This window comes from Crocodylus siamensis, chromosome 4 (genome assembly GCF_052110815.1).
Source record: "Crocodylus siamensis isolate JL-2025a chromosome 4, ASM5211081v1, whole genome shotgun sequence".
NCBI classification, from domain to species: Eukaryota; Metazoa; Chordata; order Crocodylia; family Crocodylidae; genus Crocodylus; species Crocodylus siamensis.
The window spans coordinates 211735115-211750358 of NC_143398.1; the positions used below are offsets into that span (position 1 = coordinate 211735115).

Below are 15244 nucleotides of genomic sequence, written 5' to 3' on the forward strand. Positions count from 1 at the left end.
TGTTAAATTTAGCACCTGCTGTGAGCAGTCACACTTTAAGGGTTAACACCCTCCTTAATACGCACTGCTCATACCTGCCACTAGAAGGCTGGCAAGCGGGGCATGGCTAAGAGATGCACATCTCCTTCATATCTGTACCACTCACTGGCTTTCTAGCATAGGCTGGGGGAGGAAGCCCCCTCTTCCTCCCCCCTTCCCACCGTGCCCAGATTTCCCCTCCACACCGTGGGTCACCTCTCTGTCCCTGAATCACCCCTCAGCACACTATCAGCCTTCAAATAGCCCCTCCACCTGTCTGATGCCACCATCACTGCCACCACCACTCTCCAGATTCTGGGGATCCATGAGGGGGCAAGTGATCAGGGCCCCAATGCAGGTCAGAGGGACTAGCAGGTGGGAGGGACTGATCCAGGCCAGGGGGCTAGAAGTGCCCTGATCTGGGCCAGTGGGGCTGGGGGGCTAAGGGGGCAGGGGAAATAGCCTGGGGAAATGTTGGGGCCTGGTCTAAGCTGGCAGGGTAGGGGGCTCTAGGTTCTAGTGGGACACCAATCCTGGAGCCTGTACTTCCACAGAGAGCCAACCAGCAGGGCAAGCACTGACAAATTTGCAGGTCCCAGTCACGTACCTGCTCACCCATCCTCTAGGAGTGCACATTAGAGAGGGTATTAACCTTTAACATGTGATTGCTCACAACACATGCTAACTTTAACACGGCCTGAAATTCCTTAGCACATGCTAATTGCAATGTGTAACAATACACTTAATGTGTGGTTGTTCAAGTTTTGAGTGTCTTTAATATAACCCAGTTGTAATGTGTAATCTCACATTTATACAGTAAAGAGGGGCAGGCATTAAGCAGAACCTAGGATAGCTCAGCAAACAGCATAGAGAAATAATGAATCTGCAGCCAGTGTAGGCCATTAGAGAGTTACTTGTGAGCGGAAAATGTGTAGGTAAGGAAAGGGGTAGCAGGAATGGAATTGTGACTTGGCATATAGCTCATTTCCAGGTCAGCTCCTGGGATATAATGGCTGCACATTGCTCTTTACTTAGCACTAAGAGCAACATGGTGATCTAAACTTAATTCTTATCAAACATTAAGCATTCAAGCATAATGCAGTCTAATACTCCCAGTAAAGTCAGAACTAATTGGCTACATCTGAAACTCTTCAGTGATATAAGTAAAATCAGCTCAGTCAGCATGTAAGTCTAAAACTGGAACTGCCCAGCCTAAAACAAAAAAAAGGAAAGGACCTGATCCCATAGTTCTGATATTGGAAAAGCTCCCACTGACACTTTTGCATAGACTGAAACTTCTAGCCTAGAGCCATGAATATTGCATCATGTTATGTTGTATCACTGAACTAAGTAAGAAAGTCTGATGCAAATCAGATGATCTGTGAATGAGCTTTCTGATAGCTTCAGCTGCAGTACTGCAGAAGGGATCTGAACATTCAGCACACTGTATGGCTCATTATCCATATACTAAAGATGAGCCACAATACTCCCATTTTAAAGAACAGTCTAGTTAAAAAGCAGGAAATGAGGACTCTAACTTTGAGACACTCTCCTTCATTTGAAAGAGAAATAACAAAGAGATACTCATTTGGGTTTTCTATTTCACGCCTGAAAGTCTTAGCAATGAGCAAAATTCTCACTGTGTATTCTTTCCAGCTGAACTACAGTTAGACAGCTAAATCAGTAATGCAGTCGAACATGGTCATATTAACCTAGTGAAGCAGAAAAGACCATCTGCAACACCATGAATATGACTCAACTAGAGTGCCAGCAAAAAGCCTTTAACAATATCTAATGCCAGGAAGTCTTATGAATGGTATATTAAAGGAGTGTAATGTAATTGATGAAAAAAAAATGTAGTAATTGTTTGACCTTCAATGAAATAAGCTTGCAAAATTGATTTATAAGCTGTTTTGTAATTCAATTTCATGTGCATTAAAAAGGCTATAAAATGATTTTTATGTACTTCACTAATTTTTAACTGTAGGCAATTTACTCAAGTATACATAATATGTTAGGAGAACCAAGTAAGAAGGCTTTCAAAATAGCTCCCAAGGTACATTGCTATTGAATCCTATTCTGCAGATTGAAAAATGAAATCTCCAGTTGCTGTCCACATCATCTTTGTCTCTTGTTTGGGGTGACAGAGATTTTAGTGCATAGTTTATGTCTGGATGTGCAGGGGATTTCCCATGAAGTAGAGTAGAGAAATCTGACTTAAATGTATTAAATAAGAAACTAAATACTGACTGTATAGCACTTCAAGTTTGAAAAATTCAGTAGCAAAGCTGTGCCATCATGTTCTCTGCATCAGCTATTGTGCATACACATCATTAAAAGACAAAATATCTCAAAACATTTCACTATTCTGTCTCTTGATTAGTCAAAGCATGAGCAGATAAATCTAAAGTGCTAAAAATTACCAAAAATTATCCTAACAAGAAATATCAGTGATTAAAATTGATTTAATAAAATCAAAATTTAAAACCCTACCCCAAGCAGAGGGGTTTTTTACCTCAAAAAGGGGAGGAAGTACCACTAATTCTAGGAAATCCATTAGGAAAACATTTTTGCATTGATTTAACATGCAAACTCCTAAATTATTATAGTAACGGTTGGCAAAATACAATCCTAAAATTGGATGGATGGACGGACGGACGGACGGATGGATGGACGGACAGACAGACACAGACGAGTCAAACTATTTCTGCCTTTAAACTTGACTTTTTTATCACTTCATTTCTTTCATGATTGCTCTACCTTTTTTGAACCAGCTGTTCTGGTAACCTGTATTGCTGCATTATCTATATGTCAAAGACATTAGTTCTTCTTCCATTTGCCAGCTGGGCTACATAGTATTTGAAAGACTCTATTTTTGTTTTTCTATTTGAATTATTTTTAAAATCTCCCATCAAATATTCTCTTTATAGCGCTCCATTTGTATGCTTTCTTTCTTAGCTGCTGAAATTTCTATTGCGGTACAACTTCATTAATTTTCAGGAACATTCAGTACCGTCTACCATGAGTTTCAATATGTTAGGCCCAGTTAAGCCCACTGAATCCAGTTAAACCCAGTCCTGCACAAATGAACTAAAGATCTTTGCATTGCATTGGTTCAACAGAGGATAGAATTTGGCTTTTTCATTTTTTTAAATGTCTAGCAAGATAAGTGAGTCAGTTAAATGTATAAACATAAAATTTTGGGATTGTGATAAAACTGAAATTGAACTTCATTTTCCTTTCTGTAGAATTAGGATGAATAACTTTCCAATTTAATTTATAGAGCAAATCAAATTGGATGAAACAGCAAATATAAATTTTAGTGTGTATGGAATTCAGCAGATAACAAATATTACAAATATCCTTTAAGGATACAGTTACCAAGTAATGCAGCAATTTTGTGTTATATCAGTCTTTGATAGATTCACAGATTTTTAAGTGAGAAGGGACTATTAAATCATTAGTCTGACCTGTGAAATGCATGAAGATGCTTTTGAGCACACATAACTGGTGTTTGACTAAAACATAAAACTATCAAAAAAGATTAGTGCAAACCTACAGACGCATATTTTGTCAGTTGTACATTCTGTTCGTAAGATTAGTTGTGGCCGTTGTTCTTATAAGCTGTAAAGATGTTTGAGAGAATAAAAATACTTATAGCAAGTCATTATTTTTTAGTAATGAATTTTTCTATATATATTTCTATTTAGGCAAGCTCTTCGGTTTCCGTTTACCTGGACTGAGACTCTTAACATACAGAAAACAGTCCTTACCACAAGAAGACCCTGATGCAGTGATAGTTGATTCATCTAAGCACAGTGATGACTCAGTGGCTATGAAGCACTTTAAAACCCCTACAAAAGAAAGCTGTAGCCCTTCTGAAGTGGATGATACAAAAGCACTGATACAGCCTAGTAAATGTTCTCCTTTGGTTAATATATCAGGACCTCTTGACCATTCATCACCTAAGCGGCAATGGGACAGACTTTACCCTGAAATGATACAGACCAGTACTCCAGTAACACATTCCAGATCGAAGGAAAGTATATGTAGTATAAGAAGAGCATCTTCAGTACATGATATAGAAGGATTTAACATCCACCCCAAGAACGTTTTTAGGGACCGTCACGCAAGTGAAGGTACAGTGGAAAATATATAACTATTCTGTGATATAGTAGAAGAGGCAATTTTGGATATGGCTCTCTAAATACCATTGTTTCTTAAAGCTAAGTGAAATAGACTTTACAAACACAATTAAAATGACATTAAGAAAATATTAAAGGACCAGACCTTTCCACCCTTGTCAGCTGATCAGCATTCCTAGCCTCAGGAACCATGGGAGTCAAGGACTCCCAAGCACTCCTAAGGCTAGAAGCCCTGGTCACACTTGCATAAAGTGAATCATCCATACATTTTGTGTAAGAACTTTGTGGTTTATTCCTTGTTTTATCACACCATTAATTGCATTAACTTGTGACTAGGTTACTGCTTAAGACTTAAGTAACTGGTTATTGTCTGGTAGAGGCCCCACATAACATTTCCATGACACTGGCCATTTTGCTACATCAGCATGTAATTTTCAACATAAATATGCTCAAGCTAACATCTGTGGAAATATTTATAAGTGTTTAGCCCACAGTATTTCCTAGGTCATGACAAACTCTGTGTCGCACATACATAAGCTTGTCATAAAAATTCATTTTAGGAGGAAAATCCTAGTTGGTCTATGAGACTGCACAGTCCGGTGGGTGGAGAATTGGCTGGAGGGTCGCACCCAGAGAGTCGTGGTGGATGGGTCGGTTTCGACCTGGAGGGGCGTGGGCAGTGGGGTCCCGCAGGGCTCGGTCCTTGGACCGATACTCTTTAATGTCTTCATCAGCGACTTGGATGAGGGAGTGAAATGTACTCTGTCCAAGTTTGCAGATGACACTAAGCTATGGGGCGAAGTGGACACGCCGGAGGGCAGGGAGCAGCTGCAAGCAGACCTGGACAGGTTAGACAAGTGGGCAGAAAACAACAGAATGCAGTTCAACAAGGAGAAATGCAAAGTGCTGCATCTAGGGAGGAAAAATGTCCAGCACACCTACAGCCTAGGAAATGACCTGCTGGGTGGCACGGAAGTGGAAAGGGATCTTGGAGTCCTAGTGGACTCCAAGATGAACATGAGTCGGCAGTGTGACGAAACCATCAGAAAAGCCAATGGCACTTTATCGTGCATCAGCAGATGCATGACAAATAGGTCCAAGGAGGTGATACTTCCCCTCTATCGGGCGCTGGTCAGACCGCAGCTGGAGTACTGCATGCAATTCTGGGCGCCGCACTTCAAGAAAGATGCGGATAACCTGGAGAGGGTCCAGAGAAGGGCCACTCGTATGGTTAAGGGCCTGCAGGCCAAGCCCTATGAGGAGAGACTAGAGAAACTGGACCTTTTCAGCCTCCGCAAGAGAAGGTTGAGAGGCGACCTGGTGGCTGCCTATAAGTTCATCAGGGGGGCACAGAAGGGAATTGGTGAGTATTTATTCACCAAGGCCCCCCCGGGGGTTACAAGAAATAATGGCCACAAGCTAGAAGACAGCAGATTTAGATTGGATATTAGGAGGAACTTCTTCACAGTTCGAGTGGCCAAGGTCTGGAACGGGCTCCCAAGGGAGGTGGTGCTCTCCCCTACCCTGGGGGTCTTCAAGCGAAGGCTAGATGTGTATCTAGCTGGGGTAATGTAGGCCCAGCACTCTTTCCTGCTTATGCAGGGGGTCGGATTCAATGATCTATTGAGGTCCCTTCCGACCCTAGCATCTATGAATCTATGAATCTATGAATAAGGGAGCTCTGCATCTGCAGACCTCCAGAAAAATCAAAACCACTGGATGTTCACTCAGCACTGAAATCAATAGAAAAATTAACAGAATGTGAAGTTATTTCTTCTAATTATTCCTCCCACATTAAGTGAAGTCAGACAGCCCTTCTCATGAATCCTCATTTATTAATATAGAAACATCATCTCCAATATTAGCTAATTTTACAGTTTGTTCAAACATGGAGTGCCTGTGTTTTTCAAAGAGAGTGTTATGCATGGGAAGGCTTCATTTTCAGGTTATAAACCAAAAACATAGCAAATACATTTTGCTAGCTTGTTTGCAAAAAGATTGCTACTATTTTATTGCATATATCAGCATATGAAGTATAAATAAATGCTATCCCAAATGTAAGAAAAAAAAGAAAAAAGAAAATGGAAAGCTGTAACATTTTAAATCTGTATTGTACAGTTAGTGTTTACTAAGGTGGCTGCCTTCTTGTTTACCCTTTATAAATAATCTGAATTGGACTCATCCAATAAATAGTGGCCATGGACAGGCATTCATTTCTATTGCTGCAGATTTCTGGGAAATCTTCCTAAGAGAGGGCGCATGCAGGTGTTCCAGCCCAAAGACGCCCCTCTTCCTCTGCTCCATGTGTCTTCTCTAGACTGGGGTCCCTGAGGTCACAGTCTGGGGAAGGCTAGGAGAGCAATGGCTGCTGAACTCCTCCTAAGCACAAGAAGAGTCCAGCTGCAGGGAACAGCTCCCATACCTTTCACAGAAAGCATGTTTTCCAGGTCCTCTTGTCTGGGGAGAGTATGGAGGAAGCTGCAGCTGGACTTCCCACCTGATTAGAAGGAGTCAAGCTGTAGGGAAATGCCCCTCCATCTTCACCAGACCAGAGTCCCCGTGGCCTGGAGAAGATGCAGGGTAAGCTGCTGCATGGTTCTGCCCAGTTACAAAAGAGCTGAGCAGACAGTTGTTCATTCCAGCAAGAGAAATTCTTACAGGCAAGATCTCGCAGGTGTCAAGGTGGAGAATCTCTCTCGTGGATGGGTCACATTTGCCCTGTGAGAAACTGAATGAACACAGGCATGCTGGGACTTTCTACTGGGAGAGCACTGATTCTTCTGGTAGAAATGTCATGCCTCAATAGGGTCAGTGACATGGTTTCTCAGCTAAAATAATGTCATCATTCAAAATGTTGCTTTTGCAAAGCACCAAACTGGGTGCTAATATATGCATACATACACACACATTTTGTGTTATAATATATACACACATACATATACACTGATATGTGTGTGTGTGCATACATACACATATCAGTTTATATACATTGTGCAAATACAGTTTATATTTGCCTTCATATTTGCTATGTAAATATTTGTATTTATGTGGGTGTGTTATAAAGTTTTACAGCAGTGTTATCTGATAAAATGTTACATTCTGCAGTCCAAAGAACTAAAGCAACCTTCTAACCCTTGCCTAGATGTTAAACATGTATTCTGAATATATATGTAATATATTTTTGTATCCTCAAAAGCCACTTTACTGATGATAATATAATTAAGAGAAAATTCTACTTTAGCTTGATCAGTGGAAATCTATATTAATTCTACTTTACTAAAGCTATCCTGATTTACAGTTGCAGAAAGTAGAAGTTGGCCCTCCATGAAAAGATATTTTAGAAAGAATTCATTCCTAAATTATAACAACAATGTGTTACATCTGGGTTTTTTTTTCTTTTGCTGGAACATTTATAGAAGCATTATTTCCCCATTATTATTTCTCTTGGAGTCAGACTGATTTTTCTCAGCTCCAATGAACCTGAAAATTCAATTAAACCCAAAACACTGTATCTTGCTGGTTTTCAGTTTAAACCACTGCCAAGCTATAAAGATGAGATTAGAATCTGAAGTCAAGTATATCCATAGTTCACTAATATCTGTTTTAAGATTTTGTTTGGGTCATTAGAAAAAAAATAATTTGTGACTTAAATACCTCCAAATGTTGAGCTACCTTTTGTTAGAGCCAGTAAGAAAGTTTAATAATGAATAAGATCACTTCCTATAAAAGTGAAACTGTAGAAAATGATAGGATGACTTTTTATTTTCAGAGCTTTAACTAAAATAATTCCCAGCTACTATTTTTAATTCAATGCAAATATATTATAACATTGTTGGTCTGAATTAATTAATACAATTCCGTGAAGAAGGAAATATTTTCTAGCTAGATTGCACATGATAACTCTTTTCCCTGATTTAAATCCACAATGAAAGAAAACTTAGTAAACTAGGAAAACCGTACGCTAGTTAGTATGGCTATTGCACTAGATCATAACTTGAAAACACAAACCTACTTTCCATTGCCTTGTACCTAGTGCAGTCCTTTATATTTGTGCCAAGTAAAAGCAATAGAAGTGAAGAGCATTTTCATTTGATTTTACTTGGTACAGGTGCAAGAGACTACTCATATTAAAAGACAGCCAAAGCTTTACACATTACATATGCAACATTAAATATGTGCAGCAGAATAGTTCCAACCAGCAGGATGACTCTCAAGATTATATTAAGATTAATAACCAACACTGAACCTGCCTCATAGTAAAACTTCTAGCTAATAAGTCAAGCCACACTCCCTTTGTTTGCATCAATAAAACATAAAGCCATCTAATACAACAAGATTATTTATGTGAGTTCAATAAGGAGGCCAATCCCAGTTCAGATATTTTGATACATGCTGTAAGTAATATACCTGCAGCATATGAAATTGTAAATGCAGATAATCTGCAATTTTGTTAAGCCAAATCTTGGTTCCTTAATCAGCAACATTTCTGTTCCAACAATAGCCCAAAGCTCAGGATAATGTATTTCCTTTCACTATTTAAAATGCTACTGGATTGTCAATAACTTGAAATGCTACAAAACCACCTGAAATGAAAATGTTTGTCTTGACTAAAATCAAAGTGTAGTTTTCAGATTTTAAACACTTTTATTTCCTCCAGTTCAAATGATAATAGATAAACCTAATACAACTAAAAGAAAGTTACAGAGCTCAGTGGTAGCTACAGTAATCTGGCTGGGTTCAAATTTTCTCAGCATAGAAGCGAAGGGTGATTGAGATTACAAAATTGTTTAATGCCATACAGCTGCTTATCATTATGTGATTTAAAACGACTGAGGTGACACTTACCATTTTGGCTTTCAGCTCAGTGCTAAAAGGTGAAGTATAAGTGGCAGTGCAGATATCTTCATTCATTTGAGTGAATTTCACTGATTTTATATCAATATTACTCTGTCTGTAAGTGAAGAGTGGAAATTGGTTTGGAAACCTGACTAGCTTTCAAATTGAAGGCGGACTCTTTCCATCTCAAATGCTAGTGCCAGTAATATGAAATTTTGCAGGCCACTTTAGGTCTCAAATACATTTAGCTAAATTTATTGTCTTTCAATTGTGCCTTCAGTAACATCTGTGCAATCAACTAAAGATGAATGCATTTTTGAGCAGATAAAGCTGAGGGCCTGATTCCATCTGAAGAATCTGTATGACTGTTGACAATGAATGACACAGGAAGAACATGGGCATATGGTGGGCTAGGAAAAATCTTTGGACTGATTCCTTGTTAGAGCTGTGGACATGAGAGAAGCTTTAAGCTGTCTCTGTGTTCCCCTACTCCTCTGTGGTGCTATAATTTTCCACAATTGATAACAGCCCACCAGGCACTATTTACATCAGTGGGATTATGCTCCACTCTTAACACCTACACACAAGAGCCAAAATATAAAAGGAGGTGACAAAGTCAGGTCCCTGCTGGCTGGGATTTCCCACCACAATTGGAATCCCCAACTGTCTGCCAGGAATATAAGTCACTGCCCTTGGGCCACAGCAGGGGCTGAGGAGCTGGTCCATAATTTTGCTCACAGATAAAGTCTATTTGCTATTAAAATCAGAAGTCACAATTCATGTGCATCCCTACTTTTACAAGGTCACTTTTCAGTGGAAAATGACCCTGTTTAAATATCAATCCATATTTATATAAAAACTAATGCACTGATTTCTAATGTGGTAACCCACAGACCAAAACTACTTGTGTCAGGCATGCAGGGATTGCAGAGACCAACTACATATAAGTTAGGCCCTCCAGAACCTAACTTGTAAGCTCTTAAGTCCTTTACTGGGTCTGCTCTAAGAATCTGGAAACTTTTAAGATGGACCCTGGACTCCAGATCTGCAAAATGGACTTACATGCCTACAGTCATGGGAAAAGATTATGAAAAATATAACTAAAGTTAAAAGCTAGCAGCCTTTAAAATTAACTCGACTTAAGTTAAAAGTTAAATTTCCACTTTCAACTATTAAAAAGTAAATAACAAAGAGAGGAATTAATTAAAAGTTACGTTGATTTGTGAGAAATGTGTGAAACACAGTGAATTGCCTCGTAGCATTATTTTTCGTTTTCAAATGCAATGAGTGGGTTTCTTTTCCATAAGCCCACAGAAACACACTAATTTACTTGAAACTCACCCTGCTTTACCTGAAAAAATGTTATACCTGTCATACAGTTTTCAGAATAACAATTTACCAATACCTATATAATGTTAGATCCTTCTCACCCTCTCCATGCGAAGTACTTTGTGAAAGTCAATGCATCATATAAGTATACCAGAGTAACAAAAAGGAAATATTCATAGCCAGGCGACAAATGAAAGCTGTTTCCACAGAAAACCTCTGTTGTTACAATTTTTATTGCTCAAAAGGTAACAAAAGGGCATGAAATACATATGAATTAGAAATAATGAAAGTGTCTGAAAATCAAAATTAGACCGAAATGAGAAAATCAGTTTAAATGAGACAAAGAATGTTCAGTTCCATAGCAGAAACTGTTGAAACACTTACTGAACTTCAGCAAAAGCTGCATTTCAAAATTTATGTCTGACAATTTTCTTCTGTTTTGCAAAACTAAGCCCCTACTACTGAACAATCGCTCTACATGGGCAGATGAGGAGATGCTTGTGTTATAACAAATGAATAGTTTTTTCATAGTAGGAGACATCTCAGATAAGTTTCTTACAGATGAGAAGTAGTGCTCAACTTCTTGGGCCCTGGGCTGCTTGTTCTGATCTTCATTAAAATTTTAAGTCACCATCTGCTTCATCCTCACTACTTGCTCCCACTCTTACTGAGATCAATGTCTCTGCTTGCTTGTGCTTGTTCTGTCTTCTGCAGCCAACTGGCTGCCCTGTTGACTTTTGCAAATGCACAGAAAATGCCAGCATGAACTAAGGAACTCTGGGACTTGTAGTTCTTAAGCAACCATCTTGCATAGGAAGGCAGGCTACCCTCTCAAACAAAAAGTCCTAGAGTTTCAATAAAGAAACATCATTCCATGTAAGTCCTAGAGAGTGGTTGTGCCTGGAAAAACTCTGGGAAAGCCATCTTTCCATTTTTTAAAAATTTTAATGTATACTTTAAAAAAAGTTAAAGTTAACCTTTTTTTAACTAGTTAAAGTTAAAAGTCGACAGCTGAAAAATTTAACTATAGTTAAAGATAGCTATTTCTTTAACTTTTTAACTAGTTAATTAACTAGTTAATTCCCATGACTGCATGCCTAAGTCCCACATACCTAACTCCTGTTTTAAAATATGTAAATTCAAAATGGTGATCCTCAAAAGCCTACTCACCTGCCACCTAAACCTGCATGTACCTGAGGTCCATAGACATATCAATTTTCAATGGTAAAATATCAATACTCAAAAGTCTTGGAAAAAATACTTCAATAGTTATAAGGACAGGAAACTAGGACTCCCCACCTCCCAACTGAGTATCCTAACAATTAGGCTGGAAAGTCCTGCACTGGGCGGTGAGATTACCAATAGCCTGATAGTTTGTATCTCCTACATTCTCAGTGAGTGCATGAACCTCTAGACCAAGGAAGGCCATCCTGTGGCATGAGTACCACATGTGGCATAGGCAGCCACTATGTGTGGCACACAGTGGATCAGGGAGAGGACAGGCAGAAGATAGGACAAAAGGCAGAAAGCAGAGAAGGAGATCAGTCAGGGACAACAGAGCAGGAAGCAGAGGATGTTGTTGAACAGAGAGCACATTGTAGCACCAGGAAGCAGAGTATCAGATTGGAGAGGCATAGCACCAGGAGGTGCTACCAGATTGGACAGAGGAAGAAGACAGAGTAACACACAGGCCTTCATATGTGTAATGTGGGGCTAATTTGTAACACACCTTGTTGCTTCCTAGTGCTGTAGCCTGTTATATAACAGGTGATGGTATCATCATCATCTGGTTGTGTCTTGAAAGATAGGTTTATACCCCTAACACCAGGAAATAGTCCAGGACTCTGAATCCTAAGCAGAGAAAATCCACTGGGCTGAAGAGGAATGCTGCCCAGAGTAAGACACCTAAGTCCTGAATAAGGGCAAGATATAAGACACCCCCAAACTCGATATTTCCCTATTGGCTATCTTGGGCAGCTCCCTGCTCAGCAAGTTGATTTGTAAATCCCACCCTGAGGTACATAACATTCCCCATGCACTATAGAGGAAATCTATGTTTTTAATTCAAAGCTGTAGATACAGCCATGAGGTCCAGATACTTAAAAGTTAACAATAAAACACCCAAATCCCCTCATGTGCATTGTTAGGTGTCTAAATATACTCTAAACATATTCAGAAAGCTGACCTTACATGCTTGTTTAATAGAACCTTATTCCTTGCACTTCATATGCTTATGGTTGTCTCAAACGTCAGTGCTGAGGTAACATTCTCAAAATCAAGGCAACTAAGAAATACTGCATTGGAGTCTTGCTGCTAATATAAACTGTTTATATTTATATTGGCCCTCATCACTTCTGAAGATTGTTAACCATAAAAACTGGTTTCCTATTAATTATAAGTCTTCCTATCCAATCACACTGATACAAAAATATTTTAACTCCAATCAAATACGTTTCAACCAATATGTTCTGCATTTTCTGATGTAGATTTTAGATTTTTTTTCAATTTTTGTCTCCTTTTCTTTGTTCTTATTCTGCTGAAAACCAGACAATGGTCGCAATGTAAAAGGTAATGTATTCATATAAAACGTACTATCCACTGTTCCAGCTGCCATACTCTTTGGCATGATAACTTGCCTGCTGTATGAAATGTACAAATATAACATTCCCATGGTGACTTTAAAAAGCTGGATGCATTATTGAAATGATCCCTGTTTAGTTTGTTGGAGACGTAATTACTCCCTCAACCAGTGTCCCAGATTATTGACTTCCACTCCCTGGAAAAAGTGAAGGAATAGTTAAACAATGATCATACTTATTCTTTTCAAAATATTTCTTAAAGCAGAGAGAGAGTAAGTGATCTAACTCAGTGATGCAGTTCTTATGCAGGTAAAACACCTATTGAAGCCACAAGGATTTTTACCTGTGAAAAGAGTGCCCTAATAAACAATCATTTGTTACAAGGAACTCAGTTCCACTATATTTAATTGCTTTACAAGTAAAGAAAATTAAATAACGATCAGGACCCATGTAGAAGCCTCTTCACTTATTCCTCTTTTGTCTCCTTAAAACTAGTTTCACGCTCCTGGATGGCAGGGGGTATGGTTTCAAGCTTAATGTAGTTATTAAAATGTGCATGCATGAACATCATTGCCAATTTCATGTTGAACTAATTCTTAATTGTGTATGTTAATAGTCAGAGATTATTTCTGTTCACCAGCACAATGGTAGGAAATGGTAGCTATGTTTTTATATGCAATTTGGATTTAATTCCCTATCTTCTTCTTCTTCCACTTCTAGAAAACGCTTATTGCAAAATACATCCAAAAAATGAGTTCAGTTGCAATATTTGTAGCTACACTTGGGAACCATTTAGTTTGTGACTTCTTGCATGCTGCAAAAGTTTGTGTACCTGGTAAAATGTCTCCTTTCTAAACTGCATGCAATGCATGAGCTAGATTCTGTAAGCAATTCATTACCAGTGAACTATGAAGTCACTACATTTGCTTCTTGTGTATGTCAGCAAAGTTTTAAATATAGTACAGTGTCTTTGTTCTGTAAAACAATTTTGTAAGTGAATTTATTGTTGGTGAAAGGTGATGGACTGACAACGGAGGAGAGTATAAAGTCCACTATAATACATAGCAGAGTTGCAGCAGTCAGTGATAATGCCCCACAAATTATATCTCAAACCTGATCTAGAGTGGCACCCTTTGCAATGCCCTTTCATCCCCCATGATTATTTAGTCCCTGACATGTCTGCTTAAACTGTCAACCAGAGTGCCAAGTAGCATCAATGGTGTTTTTTTTCTAGTTTTCCTTTGCTTTGCTTTTTCCCCCTCCTTTCTGGTATGGCCATCTGTCCATTTAGTAAATGAATAGAGTATCTGTCAGATGGTAGTAATTTTTTAGAAACTACCAGCCTAGGGTACATTTAAGCCAGTAATGTCTTTAATGATCTAATATTAATTCACCATCAATCAGATATTATACCTTGCATCTGTTTTTAAAGCCAAAGGATAAAAAGCAAGATGTGCAATTGAAAACAGCTCTGATGCATCATAGGTTGTGACAATCCTCACCAAAAAGAATCACTGTAATAAAGCCATTTCATAGACAGAGTTAATTCACTTGGGGTTGATCCGATAAAGGATTTAAGGACCAGATCCAAGAAAGACTTAGATGCCTAAAGCAGGACTTACTTGGAAATGAGACACTTAAACCCACAATCCCTGATCAGCTGCTACCTAGTGATAGAGGGACCTAAACTCTATATGCTGCCATAAAAATGTTTATGCCACAAACAAACTGAGCAAACAGATGTCCTTGCTGCTCATTGGGCCACAAATACCCCAAACGATGAGCACAATTATTCCTATTAATAGTTTGTGCTTCCTTTTCACAACAGATGTCTGTTTATTTATGGTACAAAGAGTGCAGATAGCCCAGAGTTGTCCGGGCTCTCAAGCCACCTTAGGTAGACACTCCAGGGGCTTCAGGGACCCAGTGTGGATGCATGCCCTGGGTGAGAGCCATGTACTCAGGGCCCGTGTCCCACAGGATCATGTTCCTGAATCCCCAGGAATGCTCTGATCCTGCAGGAGAGTGGCCACAGGTGACGTCTGTCTGTGCCCATCTATCAGATCAGCTCTGCCAGGATGCACACCAGCCCAACTAATCCAATCACAAAGTTGACATCTTTTTGTAGCCTATAAGTCTTGCATACCTTAAAGGTCCCTATGGAAATGTTAGCGCCACGATGGTCCAGGAATTATGAGGACCTGATGAAAAATGCTTTATACTCAAAAGCTCGTTTGACTGTATCCCACCATGCAGTTGGTCCAACAAAAGATATCTCCCCCAAAAATCCTTACAGTGCTATAAGTGACCAGAGTTATTCCCCTCAGCAAACATAGA

At 39.1% G+C, this 15244-nt stretch overlaps 1 protein-coding gene across 1 annotated transcript in view; it reads left to right on the forward strand.

Moving 5' to 3' along the window:
• KCNH7 (potassium voltage-gated channel subfamily H member 7) overlaps positions 1-15244 on the forward strand; it is a 394806-nt gene that overhangs the window by 245522 nt on the left and 134040 nt on the right. Inside the window, exon 5 of the mRNA XM_090045605.1 lies at positions 3729-4157. Within this exon, the coding sequence (XP_089901731.1) occupies positions 3729-4157 (429 nt within the window). The remainder of the gene's footprint in view (positions 1-3728; positions 4158-15244) is intronic.